The sequence below is a fragment of the Sceloporus undulatus genome, chromosome 1 (genome assembly GCF_019175285.1).
Source record: "Sceloporus undulatus isolate JIND9_A2432 ecotype Alabama chromosome 1, SceUnd_v1.1, whole genome shotgun sequence".
NCBI classification, from domain to species: Eukaryota; Metazoa; Chordata; class Lepidosauria; order Squamata; family Phrynosomatidae; genus Sceloporus; species Sceloporus undulatus.
Window position 1 is genome coordinate 160,630,287 of NC_056522.1, and position 18,051 is coordinate 160,648,337.

Consider the following 18,051-nt stretch of genomic DNA (forward strand, 5'->3'; position numbering starts at 1 on the left):
TCTGGAGGCAGCGCCAAAGGAGAGCCATGATGCCACCTGCTGTGCAGTTGGGTGCATGGCATGACGGCAGAATCAGGACAGCGTCAGGGTGTGTGTCATGCGAACACCATGCCCCCACTTTGGCCTGAGGCCGACATATAAAACTGGTCTATTCAGCCCTCTTAGTCAATGAAATGTTGCAGTCTTACTTAAAATAATGTTGATTTAACTGGGTTGCTAATCATACCTTCTATTTCTCTTCACATTCAGATATTATCTTTGTTGTTTCCACAGAACAAAAGCTGGTGTTGAAGATACCTTTATGACTTATACAATATATGATGACACAGTCACATTAAAATTGGTCCAGGAAGCCTGTAAAACCTTAAGTACTGAGATAACTATTGACTTACTTTCTCTTTCTCTCTTATCATTATTCTGATTGATTGATTGATTGATTGATTGGATTGATATCCCACCCTTTCTCCCTCAGTAGGATTCAGTTCCTTTTCATTTTCATATTTTATGCAATGAAATATGTACTTGCAAATCAATACCTTGAAATCAAAATGAAACAAATATTCATTTTATTTTTATTCTGTCCCACTTTCTTTTCATTTAGTTACTTTACATTGTTGTTATTATGTGCCTTCAAGTCATTTCTGATTTATGATGACCTTATCATGGGGATGTCTTAGCAAGATTTCTTAAGAAGGGGGTTCCTAACTCTAGTGAATAGGGAGAGACAAGTATATTTGCAATGTGATTAATTACAAACTATGCAGTGTGTTGTACTGAAATATAACAATAACAAATTGCTTTTTAAAAGTAACTTTCCCAGCTCAGATCTCTCCCACCTTAAATGGTGGGAGAAGCTTAAATGGGTCATGTATTTGTTGGAGAGGCAGGAACAATGATTTGTTGGAGAGACAGAAATAGCGATTGGGAGCTCCTAATACTAGTCATGAGAGTGGTTTAAGTGTCGGACTATGACTAGAGACCAGGGTTTGAATCTCCACTCAGACATGGAAGCTCACTTTGTGACCTTGGGCAAGTCACACACTCTCAACCTCAGAGGAAGGCAAAAGCAGACCCCCTCTGAATAAAACTCTGTGATAGGTTCACCTTCAGGTTCCCATAAGTCAGAAATGACTTGAAGACACACAACAAAAAAGCACTAGCCATTAACAGGCACAATGCATCTATTACATATGTTCCTGTTTCTTTAAAAGAAAAATTGGGAAAACTCAGAGGATTACAAATGGAAGACAGTGACATCTTTGATCCCCTCTCCCTTTAATATTTTGTGAACAAGGCAAGGTGGCTACATGCTCAAAGCCACATCTGGGAACATCCAAGGGTGTGAACGTTTGGGAATGTTTGGTGGTTACATTTTGCGCATACTCAAGATCTGAATGACTCCAACTCTTGTTTCTTTGTCTCATTTAATTCCACCCAGAGGTGTCTGAAGAGGTAGTGCTGAAGCTTTTTGGGGAATACTTTTTCAGTTTCTGTAAAATGTCAGGGTATGACAGAATGCTACGGACACTAGGAGGAAACTTGACCGAGTTCATTGAGAACCTCGATGCCCTTCATAGCTACCTAGCCTTGTCCTATCAGGTACTTCCTTGGCAAAGAAAAGGTTTGAAAGCATGCATGCACATATGTATGTGATGTGATGTGATGATGTGATGTGATCTGATGGCTAAGGGAGAAGTAATGTAACACAGCTATTGCTTGCAGTAATTGTCATGTGTGAAGCTGCCCTATGTTCATACAGTAGACAAACGTGGCATAGTGGTTTGAGCATTGGAATGGGATTTACAAGATTCAGATTATAGTTCACAATGAGCTATGAAATGTATTGAATGCTGTTGTATTAGTGAGTCTCAGGCTACATCCGCACTGCAGAAATATGCCAGTTTGACACCACATTAACTGTCACTGCTCAATCCTATGCAATCAATGGGAATTTTAGTTTGTTGTGGCACCAGAAATCTCTGAAGGCTAAAAGTCTCACAAAACCAGAATTACATAGCAATGAGCCAGGGCAGGTAATGTGGTCTCAAGCTGGATTTTTTCTGCAATGCAGATTCAGTCCTAGTCAGCCTGACCTACCTCACAGAGATGTTGTAAGGATAAAGTGAAAAGAAGGAATGTTATATATGCTACCTTTTTATTGAGGGAAAGGCAAAATATAACCAACTAACAAGAATAGTTAAGTCAAGTGCAAAGAGTGATGATTCAGTGCATCAATGTTGCTAAATTTTGCTCCAGAGTCATCAACCCACAAATCTAATCATATCAATACAGGAAAAATATTTATATTTTAGCTCTTGCCATTGCTCTTTTCTGCTGTAACAGTTGGAAAGCATATGATGTAGTTATTCCGCTACTCCAGTGTGTCTGGAGATCATGGGAAGTACTGAGAGAAAGGGCAGATTGGTTGCTACCATGTTTTAGATATAAAATAGGGAAAATTCAGTGTTGTGATACTGGGTTTAGTTCTGCTAAGGAAATGTTATGTGAGTACTAAATTTACTCAAAATTTCATCAAGCAAAATTCAAATATTAAGTAGTGAATTCACCTCAAACATCATAGTAGTAGCTATTGGGACTTACTAAGAAAAGATTGTTGTTTCATTCACCCCGGCCGCCCCAGTTTGCCAATAGTTTCACTGGGATGAATCCAGACTTAGGCATGGGCAACCTAATGTCCTTGCATCCTGCCCCTCTGGGGTAACATTTCTAGCCCCCTGAAAATGCTACACAGAGGGTCATGGGGTGCACCCCTCTTCTGGAGTGTCACCTGGTACAGATCGTACCCCCTGCACCCTCTAATGATGAGCTGTATATAGGAAATTCTTCAATTAAATTACAACTCTGTTTTTCTGTCTAGGAAATGAATGCACCATCCTTTCGATTGGAACGGACGGAGGGGATGATGTTGCTTCACTATTACTCTGACAGGAAAGGCCTATATCACATTGTCCCAGGTACCACACCCCAAAATTGCTTCTCGTTGGGTTTTAAATCTGGACTGTATGTTGTGCAACCATATTCCTACAGGAAGGCAAGCTTTCCCTAAAGGGCAGAGGAAAACAGATGATGATCATAATAAGAGAGGGCAACCCTTGGGATCAAGGGCTATGCCAAGGATTTTTGAGTATCCAAATTGGTCCCTGAGTGCCAGCTGCCTGTCCCTCAAATAGGTGTACAATTTACATCAACATTGGTTGATGCTGAAACTGCTTTATGCTTGGTTGTGATGGAAATTGGATTGTATTATTATTTTTTAATATTGAGACTTCAGCTCCTGTACTGGGTCTCCAGCTTCATTTTGTACTTCAGCCCCAAAATGGCTTGTACAGAACCAGCTGAATGCTAGGATGGCCCTCTCCCGGCTTTCCTCAGCAGGCAAAATTAAAAAACAATTCCAAGAGGCTTTTAACAACTGAAGTTTTTAAAAGAAAGGGCTTTTTGGAGTGTACTCTCTTGCTTTGATTGTCCTGTCTTTTAAACTGCTTTTAACCATTTTTAATTCTATGTTTTATACAATTTTTAGTGAACCATTTAATTCCAATTTATTTTATTTGGTTTTGTTTTAGCAATATTGCATTTCTTTTTAATTTGTAAACTTCTTTGAGCCTGTTTTTTAGGAAAAATGCAGAATATAGATAAAGATAATAATACCAACAGCAACAGCAAGTACTGAAGGAATTCCAGAAAGGAAGGCTTTCATATCTTATTCTGTCTCATCCTTCCCTCCTACCTCAAAAGGCCTCATCAAAATTTTGAGGACCTCTTCTTTTGAGGAGCCACTATGTGTTTGGTAGAAACAAATCCTGCCAAACTAACCTTATATCTTCTTTTTTTAATTGGATTGATGGTTTAGTAGATGGTGGGAATGCTGTGTATGTACTTTATCTGGATTTCAGCAAAGTGTTTGATATGGTTGCCTATGATATTTTTATTAGAAAATTGATCAAATATGGAATATATGGACATACCATCAGATGGGTCTATAATTGGTTGGAAAACCATTCTCAAAGAGTTGTCAGCCATGGTTCTGCTTGAGTTTGGAACAAGTTATCTGGTGGAGTGCTGCAGGGTTCTGTCCTGGAGTCAACCCTCATCAATGTTTTTATCCATGATTTAGATGATAAGGTGAAAGGAATCCTTATCAGATTTGTAGAAGACACAAAATTGGAAGGGGTAGCTAACACATTGGAATATGGAAACAGGATTCAAAAGGACCTTGCTATATTAGAAAAATGGGCTGAAATTAATGAAATGCAGTTCAACAGAGACAAATGCAAAATTCTACATTTTAGGTGACAAAAAACAAATGTGCAGGTATAGGTTTGGGGACACTTGGCTCAGCAATACTACATGAGAAAAGGACTTTGGGATTATTGTTGATCATAAATTGAACATCAGCCAACAGTGTGGTGCTGGAGCAGAGAAGACAAATGCTATCTTACACTGCATTGATAAAAGCATAGTTTCCAAGTCAAAGGAAATAATAGTCCTACTATATTCTGTGCTGGTCAGGCCTCATCTGGAGTTGAGTTCAGTTCTGTGTCCAGTTCTGGGTACTTCATTTTAAGAAGGATATAAGCAGGTTGTAGCAACTTCTGAGAAGGGCAATGGAGCTGATAAGAGGAATAGAGAACAAAACATATGATGAAAGGTTGAAGGAGTTGGGCATATTTAGCTTAGTGAAAAGAAGCATAAGGGTGACATGATTGCATTTTTAAAATATCTCAAGGGCTACCATAAAGAGGAAGGTGAAGGCTTGTTCTCTGCTGCCTCAGAGGGTAGAACTAGGTCCAATGGTTTTAAGTTATAGGAGGGTAGACTTTGACTGAACATTAGAAGGCAATTTTTGACAATAAGAGCAGTTCAGCAATGGAACCAATTGCCTAGAGAGGTGGTGGGTCTCCTTCTTTGGATGTCTCCAGAAAGAGGCTGGACAGTCACCTGCTGGAGGTGCTTTAGCTGGAGATCCTGCATTGAGCAGGGGGTTGGAACTGATGACCCATGAGGCCCCTTCCAACTCTACAGTTCTATGATTCTGAATAATGTGGGACAAGGTATGCAAAAAAGGTGATATAAGAATTGCCACAAATGACCTTCAACATTGTGAAGAAGCTCTCAAGAGGGTGCAGGCAGCAACAAGGGATGGGAAACTTATCTTCTGTTACCATCCTTTGATTACTTTATCTTAGCCTCCAAGTCACTGTTTATGTGGCCATCTACCCCAAATCCTGTATTATCATAAAATGTATGTTCCCCCCTCCCCTTTGCACTTAGGGATTCTTGAAGCTGTGGCCAAAGATTTCTTCAACAGTGAAGTGACACTGGAAATTCTTGCTCAAAATATAGAGGAGGAACGCACTGGGAAGAAAGAGCATGTGGTCTTTTTCCTTTTACAGAACAGCAAAGCAGCAAAGCACAAGATCAATCAAGCAGCAAATTCTGGGCAGGAAAAAGAGGTGATAAAATGGTCCTGGAGAAAGGGGCTGGGCTGGGGTGTCTTAGTTCAGAGTTAATACAATGGCATCTACATAGGGCAGAGCTGAGCAATTTGTGGCCCTGAGTATATAATCAGCTGTTTTTTTGCTCCTCTTCTCTCAATGTCTCAGGCTTCCCTTTGTTTCTCCAGTGTGATTTATGCCATACTGCCCTTCAGCACTCTACATTGGGCAAGCAGGCTGGTCCCTGTGCCAAAGAATAAATGGACATAAATTAGATATTAGAAAAGGGAATACACCAAAACCTGTTGCAGAACACTTCAATCTTCCTGGACATTTCATTTCTGACCTCAGAGCAGCAACCTTTGAACAAAAGAAAAAAGCTACAAAGGAAGATTTGAAAGAGAAACAGCAGAATTGGAATTTATCGAAACAGCAGTCCATCAATAATGGGTTGATCAAAAATGATGTTCTCTTGGCACACACACCACACATTATAACACTAGCTAACCCCCCTAGTCTCATGGGGGCTGTGTTGGCCAGTTTATCACATCTTCTTTTTGGCTCCCACACTACATCCCCAAACTCACTGATATGGTTATCTAGTAACATTGGCTTAAGGCAACATCCTCCCTCCTGCCTTGTCTCCCAATGACCATCTTTAAAACAGAACTTGTCACCTCATCTCCGCTGCCACAAAAATTTGCATTCCTATGGACATTCCCACACATAGACTGATATATAGGTCTGTCTGGGGACTTTCCACTCTGCCCCATGCATTTGAGGAAACAGGCTCAAGTATATCAAAGCTCATGCTACCAAACACTTTCTTTAAATTATTCTCAAGATCCCTTTGCATACTGATTTTTCCGACTAACATGGCTATGTCTTTGAATTCTTTGTTTACCTGAAGCATGGCAGCTGCCTATTGCATAGGATACAGAAGTCCTTTCACTGTTTAACATAAAAAAATAAGTTTTGCCTTCCATAGCAACTTTCCAAGCTATGTTTCAGATTTTTATTTACCTATTTGGGTAGATTTAAATACCTTTTATATCCAAAAATTTCAAAGTGGTATACATAAATACTGGCAATAAATACAATGCAGCAAATGTGGCATTGTTAAAGAGTTCTTTGGATACCATGGACAGCCAAAGGGACTGATAAATAGGTTCAGGAACAAATCAAGTGTGAATTTGATATTGGGGGAAAGGCAGAGAATTAATAATAATAATAATACCTCTAAATTTAGGAACTAAGGTGATCATCCTTTGGATATATTGACACCATGACTTGCTGGAAAGAACAATAATGCTCAATAAAGTGGAAGGCAGTAGGAAAAACAGAAGATTGCATTAAAGTAGATTGACTGAGTCAAGGAAGCCACAACCCTGAGTTTCCAGGACCTGATCTGGGCAGTTGATGACAGGGCCTCATTGGGGCTTTCATTCAAAGGCTCACCATAAGTCAAAACTGACTTGACAGCAAACAAAAACAACAAATGCATAAACAATGCGTAAAATAATGAACTGTACATTGATCCTGAGCCTGTTATTGCAGTGCCACCAGTCCCTGCCAATATGTCATCATTTTATTCATTTAGAACATTTTATTCATCTGTAGAGGTTTGGCTTCAATAAGCACTCCATGGTAATGCATCAATAATGAATGCACCACTCTCCATAAATGAAGTGAAAATTAGGTATTCAGGTTTCATTTTAATACTCATCGCCTTCTGTTGCAGCTGTGAGTTTTATCTAATTAAAATTAATATAACAGAGGAAAGGAAAAGGCTCCATTTTGATAACCACCATCTTCCATTGTTCTGCTAATGTTCCTTTTAGAGACTGGGCATGGCTTTTCAGAAAAAGAGGGAAGAATCTGCAGAAAAGAAGTCCTACTGGGATATTGTAAGATATTTTGTGAAATTTGAGAAAGGTAAGCGGGTCTGTTTTTAGCTTGGGCATGATGTTTATAAGGACATCAAGACCTCATTAAAGTAAATGGAGCCCTGGTGGTGCAATTGTTAAATGCCTGTACTGCAGCCACTCACTCACAAACCATAAGGTTGCAAGTTCAATACCAACCAAAGGGCTCAAGCTCGACTCAGGCTTGCATCCTTCAGAGGTGGCTAAAATGAGCACCCAGATTGTTGGGGACATTTAGCTTACACTTTGTAAACTGCTTAGAGAGTGCTTAAGTGCACTGATAAGCGGTATAGAAATGTACTTGCTCTTGCTGTTGCTAAATGGGAAGCCATGAGAATGTTGGATGTAAAATACCAAACCTCTGGATGTGATATTTCTTGACCTGGCCAGAGTAGGATGGCTTGCCTTCTGTAGAGCATGGTTGCTTAACTGTTTTCCAAACACTCAGTGCTACATCCTTAAAAGGGTGAAGCATAAAGGACCATCTTGGGTCTTGCTTTGAGTCCCACTTTGGGAGAAAGGCAGGATATCAGTCAGTTAATCAATCAATCAATCAATCAAACAAACAAAATTGCTAATCTCAATTAGAGTAGATATGCTGAACCAACCAGCATATCTGAACCACCATTCAGCAATTGATTTAGTGGGTTTATTCTAGTGGGGATATGGATTTGGCATATTGATTTAGATATCATAGATGGAGCACCCAATAGCTGTTTATACTAATTGACTCTGCATTTTAATACTTGGAACTGGAAATCACCTGTAACTAAAAAAATAACTTTTTTAAAAAAAGACGTAGTTGTAAATCCCATGATGTTAGAATTAAATCTCACCTTTCCTCCAATGTGATAAGTCTGGTGCATGTGGTTCTCCTCCCCATTTTATCCTCATAACAACCCTGTGAAATAAGTCAGAGAAAGTGACTGCCCTAGTGAGTTGCACGACACAATGGGGATTTAATTTTGGATCTCTCAAGTCTCAGTCCTACATAATAATGCTGTATCACATGGTCATTTGGGGCGGTAGAGCTTAAATTCCATGTCTCTACCCCATGAATATTTAGTTTTACAGCCTCCAGATTTCCCAGAATAACCAACATCAAAGGGCAAGGGGTCAGGGAGCCCAAGTATGGTATCTACATACGAAAAAGTGTTATCTTAACTTGCAGCAAGGTTAATTGTGTGCTTAAGTTAAGGCAGGAACTGGTCTCTGAATGCTGCAGTGAGAGACTTTTAAAAGTGTTGGTCTTGTTGGGAGAAATGGGGAAGCAATGACTGGTCTCCACTTCAGGCAGCAAAACCCCTTGGCCAAGCACTGAAACAATGACTGGGACACTTTCATCCAATCTACTTGGTAAGATTTGTTCAGAGGAGGTTTACCATTGCCTTCTCCTGAGGATGAGAGTTTGTGACTTACCCAAGGTAACCCAATGGGTTTCATGGCTCATCTGGGAATCGAAACCTGGTCTCCAGAGTCCTAGTTCAACACTCAGCCCACTATGCTTTATTTATAGTGCTCCTTAAAATGGATGTGGTGAATGAATGGGTATTATTCCTAAAGAACGATATAAATTTATTCAGAATAGAGAACAGTTGAATTTCTGCATACCGATGAAATGTACAAAATGAAGCAGACTGTGTTCTCCCTGCTCCTAGGTCACCTTTCATGTACTTTTGAACCATTTTTTCCTGCGAGGCTTTGGATCGATGAGAGGACATTCTGCTGTGCATTTCCTTTCCACATTGTGTTTGATGAAACAGTAAGTTAGCCCTTGAGTACTTGTAATTAAAGAGTGGGTTCACTACTGAGTTTATACCATAGCCAAGGCTTCAGACAAAGCTTCAGCTATAAATACAAAAAACAAGAGGGGGGGGGGGAAACCATCCCCAATTGGGCAAGTAGTTTAGGTAATGCTGTGGGGCCTCTTAAACTTGACATGGTTTAGGACTAAACATGTCTTGGCCTGGACTTGAGTGTATCCTACTGCTTGAGTGTGTTACTTTTTTGGACTACACTTCCTAGTCTTCAGCCCGCTACCTCAAAAAAATAATAATTTCCAAGCTCTGACATTGCCAAATAAAAGTATCATCCTGATTAATACATGTAGATGTAGATTCATTATGGTTTAATACTTATATAATCACTACATTGGGCTCTTGATATCCACTGGGGTGTCATTCCAGGACTCCCAGTGGATACCAAAATCCATGGATGGTCAAGTCCCATTATATACAGTGGCAAAGTAAAATAGTATCCCTTATATAAAGTGGTAAAATCAAAGTTTGTTTTTTGAAATTTATATTTTTAAACAATATTTTCAAGCCATGAGTGGTTGAATCTGCGGATGCAAAATCCATGGATACAGAGGGCCAACTGTATTTTGAACAGGTGTTTTAAGTGGGATCACCCTTCTTCATTTCGAGGTAATTGTTAACTGTTGTTTCTAAAACTCTTTTGTTACTGAATCCTCCCTTTCTGTTTTGCCTTTAGCTGAAGATCAAACAGGCAGGTATAAACATTCAGAAATCTATACCAGGATTTCACATATCCGGAACCAGATTAGATGAGTATTTTTCTATTGTTCATCCGCAAGTTACATTCACTATTTTCAGCATAAGGAAGTTTATCAATAGTCAGTTTGTTCTCAAGATACGAAGGGATATGCTGCCTAAATCATGGAGGAAACGACCTGCGCTAAAGCTCAGAGGTACCAAACCACGTTGCTTTTTGCAGATGTAGAATCTTCATCTTCTTTTAAGAAACATAGGAACAAGCAAAACAGTCTTCATGCAATATCTGGAAGAGGGAGGTAGTGTGGTCATAGATAACATGAATCATCTAGTGGTAGCAAGAGATTTTAAACAAAAGACTTTTACAGAAATAGAAACTGAAGTTTTAGAAAAAAATGGAATCAGACATGTCAGAGGAGACTTCCACAACTACTTCAGTTGTTGACTAATACAAACAAAATTCCATCAGTGAAACCTTTATTGGCCAACCAAATGCACAATATACTTGTTGCAAGCTTTCAAAGCTCCATGGGCTTCTTCATCAGGCATGGGCTTGTTAATCATGGGCTTCTTAATCAGGCAAGATGTTACAAACCAAACAGGAGAGAGAGAAAAATACAATTGGAGATATTAGTCAGATGCTTGTACTGTATGTTGTTTCAGCCCTTAGTAAAGATATTATGATGGGAGGGGGATATCTTTTGCAGGCAAGCTGCTCCTCCTTCTGGCCATGGGGCAGTAGGGAGATTTTCAAAGTCCAGGACATTTAAAGTCAATTTGCAACTCAACAGGGACCCTTCAGTTGTTGGCTGTTAGTGGGACAGTTAATTTTAACTATTTAGCTCATATTTAAATCATTCTGTCTGGTTGTAGCCTTAGAAGCCAAAAGCTTAATGCATCCATCCACCTCTTCATCCCCTCTTCCTCCTTTCTGTTCCTTTCCTTTCCCTTCCTTTTCTCAACTGAGGTATTCAGTGAGAACATGATTTGATGGATTTGGCTTATAGACAGAGGGTTCGTGTGTGTGCCTGCAATCTGCATTCAAGTTGCATGTCAATTTATGTTGACCCCATGAGTTTCATAGGATTTTCTTAGGTAAAGCATACTCAGCGGTGGTTTTGCCAGTTCCTTGCTCTGAAATATATGGCACCTGCCATTCATTGGCGGTCTCCCATCCAAATACTAACCAGGGCTAACCCTGCTTACCTTTCAAGATCAGATGAGATCTGGTGACTTTAGGGTATGGGCTTAAATACATATGCATATACATATGCATATACATATACATAGATATCTTCAGATGCATATGGCTGGACGGGGGGGGGGGAAGGATGCTTACAGAAATTACAGCAGAATCTGAACAATATATTTTGTCTTTGTGACATCTTTGTGCATAGATAGTACTCATATTTAAAAGGCAATGTGCAGCAAATCTTATTTTTTCCTTAACAGATTTTCTTGACAAGGAAAAAAGGAAAAAAGAATGGGAAAAGATGGGAGGGCAGACAGCTGAAGACATAATCTAATGAGTGCTACTCAAAATGATGGTCCCTGGACAAGTGCTAGTCCATTAGCCCTCCGTTGCCAGTCTATAGCGTGATTCCAGAAAAAAAACAGAAACAGTTATAGCCAATGGGCACAAACAGAGTGCTAATCCCTGGGACATTTGGGATAAAAACAAACTACCAGTCCCTCACATCAGATAGCCTGAGAAGCACCTCCTGTAAGCTTCAACAAACAAGCCTGCACGTTTGTATAGTTAAAGCCTTGTATGAACACACACACGTTTACCATGTAATCATCCAAGGACTTTCCTTAGCAAATGAAATATCACTATAATTGGGCTCATACTCAAAGCAGATGTAAAAATGAATGAAACTTGGTAATAGATCTATTACACTTTTCAGGTTTTTGGCAGAGCTAACTATGTTTGTTTGCTATATGTTTGTGCATTATTCTTGTTTTGTCACATAGCACATGAAAGTGTGGTGTAGTGGTCTGAGTGTTGGACTATGACTCTGGAGATCAGGGTTGGATTTCCAGCTCAGCCATGAAGCTCACAGTGGGGAATCACATGCTCTCAGCCTCAGGGGAAGGCAATGGCAAACCTCCTCTGAACAAATCTTGCCAAGAAACCCCATTATAGGTTCATTTTAGGATTGCAGTAAATCAGAAATGACTTGAAGGCACACAGCTGCAACAAAACATGAAAGTTTGATTCTCTATTTATTAGTTAGTAACAGCTTTCCAGATAGGTTTTAGACTGACTAGTCATTTTAAGTATTTCTTTTTAAGTGTTTTGGATTCTCATTCTGTGTTAATTTTCATAGGTCAAATGATCTGGATGGATTCCTTCCAGTGCATGATGTACTTGTGTTCCCCAAAGCTACGGAGTTTGGAGGAACTGGAAGAACAACACATGCACCTTTCTGACATAGCACAGCATGACACAACAAGGGACCTCATCCTCTTCAACCAGCAGCGGTTGGCAGAGATAGAACTGTCAAACCAGCTAGAGAGAAAAAAGGAAGAACTCAGGATCCTCTCCAAGAACCTGGAAGCAGAAAAGAAGAAATCAGAAACGTTATTGTATGCCATGTTGCCCAAACATGTGGCCAATCAGCTTAAGGAGGGCAAAATGGTGGAAGCAGGTACAATGCTATTGTCCATTGTACTTTATGAGAACTGAAGGGTAGAATTATGTCACTATGGGAATATTGTGCAGCATAGTGGTTGGAGCATTGGACTGTGGCTAGGGTTCAAGTCCCTGCTCAGCCATGTAAACCCCTGGGTGACCTAGGGCAAGTCACACAGTCTCAGCATCAGAGGATGGCAATAGCAAACCCCAACTGAAGAAACTTGCCAAGAAAACCGCATGATAGAGTTGCCTTAGGGTCGCCATAAGTCAGAAACAACATGAAGGCACACATCCACAACATTTTATAGAGGTCTCCATAGCTAACAAATCACAACTGGACAACATAATAAAGAAGTGAGAGGACCTTTGCTCTTCTAGCTATTTGGATTTCAGCTCCTTAAAATGTCCTTAGCATTCACTGGCCAGGCTGGCTGGAGTTTCTGGGAGTTGGTCCAAACCATTTTATATATTTAATTTTAAAAAGACTGATGATCTGGGTGGAATGAACTGGGAGAGAGGTAGGGAATGTGTTGCCCTATCGCTGTTTTTTGTTGGCAGCTCCCATCAGGCCTATATATAAGAGCCAGAGGTGAAGAGTCATGGGATTTGCAGTCCAACAACTTCTGGAAAGTTGCATGTTTTCCACCCTGGTCTAGGAACAGTAGTTGAAGTGAAACTAAGGAGACATTATGGGTGAGGCCAAATGGAAATGCTATGTGACAGAGGGATATATGTTTAATATTTTTTTAATAGGTGAGACATAAGTGATGTGAGTTGAAACACTTGGGGAATTTGATATATTTTGCTACTTCAAGAATATCAGATATGTAGGGTACACTTGTTGCCATGTCCCTTAAGTTGTTTCCAACTTATGACAACTCTAAGGTGAACCTACAAAAGGGTTTACTAGGGAAGATGTGTTCAGAGGGGATTTGCTATTGCCATGCTGAGGCTAAGAGAGTGTGACTTGCCCAAAATCAACCAGTGGGTTTCTATGGTAGAGTGGAGATTTGATTGAACTTTCAGCATCCTAGTCCAACATTCAAATCACTACACCATGCTGGCTCTCACTTACTTGACCAAAAATGCTCAGGTAATGTCTTATTATATGTGTTACATTACTTTAAAAAAAAATTCTCACATGTGAACATTATAAAACCTGAGGGGGCACTGTATTTCAAGGGTTGTGAATGAGAGTTTTGTGTCAATGTGACTGTTTTTCTGGTCCAGTAAGATGTAGAGACTAAGCCCATTTAGAAATGTACATAAATATATTGCATAAAATAGGTCATGCATACTCGAATGACTTTTCATCCCTCTCCTGGTGGAAGAATAGAAGTAAATAGCACTGACAATTAAGGAAGCCTTTCCACTGACAGTATCAGTCTTACCAGTTCAATAGCAAACAAAAATAGCTGCCCCGTGTTTTATCTTTACATTCAAAGTAGCCCAAAAATAACAATATTTTTGGTTTATTCCTTAGGAGATTTTAGTTCCTGCACAATACTTTTCAGTGATGTCGTCACCTTCACAAACATCTGTTCTGTCTGTGAACCGATTCAAATAGTGAACATGCTTAATTCAATGTACTCCAAGTTTGATCACCTAACTACTGTCCACAGTGTTTATAAAGTAAGTATTTTTGACCTTCTGGACCAGGAGCTTGCTAATATCATCTACTGTTGGAGTTCAATGCGAAATCTGCAGCAGATTTTGGGTGTTATGTAGTGGCAGCATATTTATTTATTTATTGAATTTATAGCCTGCCTTTCTCCCATAATGGTATTCAAGGCAGCTAACTGGTTATTTGCTTTGATGGGTAGACATGTTCGTGTAATATTTTATTTCATGCAACAAATTTGGCTAGATTTCAATACAGGGCACCTTGACCTAAGGAGGACAGATTTGCTGAGGAATCCTGGATTCCTTAATGTCTTTTATAGGAACACAGACTAACACAGCAATTTCTCTGAATACTCAAACAGCAACATGTTCTGGGCCAGGCCTCGCATACCTTCCCTACTTCTATTCAAATACAACAATATCTGTCATGCAATTGTTGGTCCCAACTAGATCAGAGATGCAGCTATGGGAGGTGGGTGAGAACACCTTCAAAATAAGAAAAAATCATTCCCACCTATAACTCATCTATTTGCTGTGTTTGTATTTCCTTGATGACTTTGCCAGTCCCTCTCTTTGGATGCCTAAACTGTTTTTATAAATGCTGAACTGAATTTTTTAAGTCAGTGCTAGAAATTTGGGGACTAAAGGGGAAAAAATTAATTTGGGGAGTCCAACATATTATGGAGTCCACCCCATAGGCACACTTCTGAAGTAGGCCCTTTTAATCAGTGGGAACCTAATAAGTCAACAGTTCTCCATGGAGCAAATGGTCTGTTCTAGTTAGGTCAAAACCTTTTGAGGCACCTCAAAGACTGACACATTCCAAGACTCCATGTCAGGCCAATGTAATCACAAAAAGTTATGCCAAATGTGTTAACTATAAGGAACTACAGAATTATTTTATGTTTTTCTACAAGGTATAATCCCCTGGAAATTTGCATTCAGATGAGAGTAGCAGGTTTTTCAAAAGGATAAAATACATCACCACAATTCTTTTGTTGATTTTATTAACTAGCCAGGTTAGACTGATGTCTATTTGTCTAACATTACCTCCAGACTAATTGTTGATTTATGAGTTTGAGCTTCTTCATTGATGAGCCTTGAGTGTGCCAAGAATTAGCAATTGCTACTCTTAATATGATCTACAGGAACATAGCTCACCCTGCAAGAGACAGAAAAGAAGGGCTAAGGCAAGGCAACTGTGGCCAAGCAGTATGCTGATTTACATTAGTAGATGTGAAGGTTAAATAAATCTTCACAAATAAAAAAAAACATCATCTTCAATGTTGTCTTTTGCATGATGCAGGATTAGATCATTCTACACTTAACAGAGCAGGTCTCCACGTTGTCTTACAGGTGGAAACAATAGGTGATGCCTACATGGTTGTAGGAGGGGTCCCTGTGCCTGTCACCAGTCATGCTGAAAGGGTCGCTAATTTTGCCCTAGGCATGAGAATTGCTGCACAAGAAGTTATGAACCCTATTACTGATAAACCTATACAGGTAATTGTCTTAGGACTTGCAAGTGAACAAAAATATACACCCAGCTGTGATAGGAGAGGTGGGAGAGCCTTGTTCCCATTGGGATCAATTGCCATTTGGCTTTTCCTCTTCCACATGCCATGAAAGATGTATATAAAATTATCAAGTAGTATATTTCACTCTGCTTCTCTTCTTCTTCTATTCTCTCACCATCCTTTCTTTCCTCTTTGTATAATGCATAACTAGCTTTTCTTCATTTTTGTACAGGATATAGAAAACGTTGTGTTCTTTCAAGTTGTTTCCAATCTATGGTAACTCCATCACGGCGTTTTCTTGCAAGATTTGTTCAGTGGGTGCCTTCCTCTGAGGCTGAGAGAGTGGGACTTACCCATGGTCACCCAGTGGGTTTCCATAGCTGAACAGAGATTTGAAGAACCCTGGTCCCCCAAGTGTCCTAATCCAGCACTGAAACCACTACGCTTCACTACTCTAGAAAACCTTAGGCACTGTATAAACCACAACTACAGCCCCAAATCAAGGCACTTAGCACAAACAAAGCAAGACTTGAACTTCCCTTACTGGGCTGGGGTGGGGTGGAGAGCATTGTAAGTCTGTTCAGCTTTTGCTTATTGTTCTCATACTGTGCCAGCTTTTCCCCAACCTGGGGCTCTCCTGATGTTTTGCACTTCAGCTTCCATCAGTCACTGGTCATATGCATCTTGGTTAGCACATCTGGAAGGCACCAGTTTGGGCAAGGCTGACTAAACTAAATGAAGGCTAAGGGAAGAGCAACACATTTCTTTTAGCAATAATGGAAAATCATATCACTACCCTGCACCCCACTGCTGTATTTTCATGCTTTGGTTATATCAACAGATTAGAATCGGGATACATACTGGTCCAGTGCTGGCTGGAGTAGTTGGAGAGAAGATGCCCAGATACTGTTTATTTGGTGACACGGTCAATACAGCTTCTAGAATGGAAAGCCATGGCCTCCCAGATAAAATCCATGTCAGCTCAACAGCATTCAGGTAAGATTTCACAAAACAATATAAAATGATGGGAACAGAAGAGATATATATATATATATAAAAAGATTATCTAATCTCCAACAGAAGAACTCATAAGGCTGGCTCTCATGTGTGGAAGTGGGCTGTCAACCATCATGACACAGGAGCTTCATGGTTGTTCTCTTCACAGAAAAATAAGACAAAGAACTAACTAAGGGTGCATCTACGCTGTAGAAATAATGCAGTTTGATACCTCTATTCTATAGAATCATGGGTTTTGTAGAAGATCTTTAGCCTTCTCTACTAAAGAGTGCTGGTGCCTCACAAAACTACAACTCCTAGGATTCTGTAGGATGGAACCATAATAATTAAAGTGGTGTCAAACTGCATTATTTCTACAGTGCAGATGCACCCCAACTTTGTGAAGTGAAATAAAAGGGCAGACGTGTTCTCCAGAGTCCCCCCCCTCTAGATACACATTGGTGCTTCTTTGCTTCTAACATCTTAGGGAAGCAGGCTCTTGAGGCAGTTGTTTGGGGCCATGGGTTGTTGGAGTTTAATAATAAACAACTGCTTAATCCCACATTTGTGTTTCTCTAATTACACAGAGCTTTACCACATCAAGTGTTTGAGATAGTGGAAAGGGGAGAAATAGAGGTCAAAGGCAAAGGGAAAATGACAACGTATTTTCTGAAGCGAAACCTCTGTGCCACCGAAAATGAAATAATGGGACAGGTTGAAGAGATTTCTGCTGATACTGGCAGCAATGGTATGTAGAAAGATCCATTCCTAGCCTGATTTAGAATTACATTATCAACATACGCTGTCACTCAATGCACTTTTGTAGCTATCATCAGTAATATTGTGAATGTGCTCCCTGTCTTAAATCTTTACTCTGGCACTGGAAGATTCCAGAGCAAATAGGCCACACTTATGTTGACAGGACCAAGTATTTATCCTTGCCAACGTTCATCTGTATTCTTAAGTGTAGCCCATTCTTCTCCAACTGGGTGCAGTGTAGTAACAAATGAGTTGGGCTACAATTCCTGTCATACCTTGTCAACATAGAGATACCTGATATGTCCACCCTACTCAGAGCTTAGAAAAACATTACTATTATTTTTACTTCACCTTCTAGATCTGGAAGCCAACATGGTCATTATGGCTCAGGGATTCTGGAAGGTGTAGTCCAAAAAGTAACTTTTTCAAACTCCAACACATCTGAAGGATGCCAGATCATGAAGCCTGGCTTAGGTCTAGGGATAGACATAGTTCTGGTGAAATCAAGCATTATGTTTTGTGTTTTATTTAGGCCTGTTACAGACAGCCAAAATAAAGCTGCTTTGAGTCACAGTGGAGGTATGGTGTTTCAATGATGCATGCGTCCTAATAGTCCAGAAG

General features: G+C 39.9%; 1 protein-coding gene across 1 annotated transcript; it reads left to right on the forward strand.

Annotated features, from left to right (window-relative positions):
- The first annotated feature begins 286 nt into the window (after positions 1-286).
- Positions 287-17,838, forward strand: LOC121925500 (guanylate cyclase soluble subunit beta-2-like). Its single transcript, XM_042457727.1, has 15 exons — positions 287-368; positions 1,439-1,599; positions 2,879-2,975; positions 5,296-5,477; positions 5,872-5,925; positions 7,017-7,041; positions 7,341-7,394; positions 9,043-9,146; positions 9,878-10,094; positions 12,228-12,548; positions 14,019-14,167; positions 15,515-15,661; positions 16,517-16,671; positions 17,259-17,419; positions 17,789-17,838. Exons 1-15 carry the CDS (start codon positions 302-304, stop codon positions 17,836-17,838), a joined length of 1,944 nt encoding a protein of 647 aa, XP_042313661.1. The 5' UTR covers positions 287-301.
- Positions 17,839-18,051: the final 213 nt, after the last annotated feature.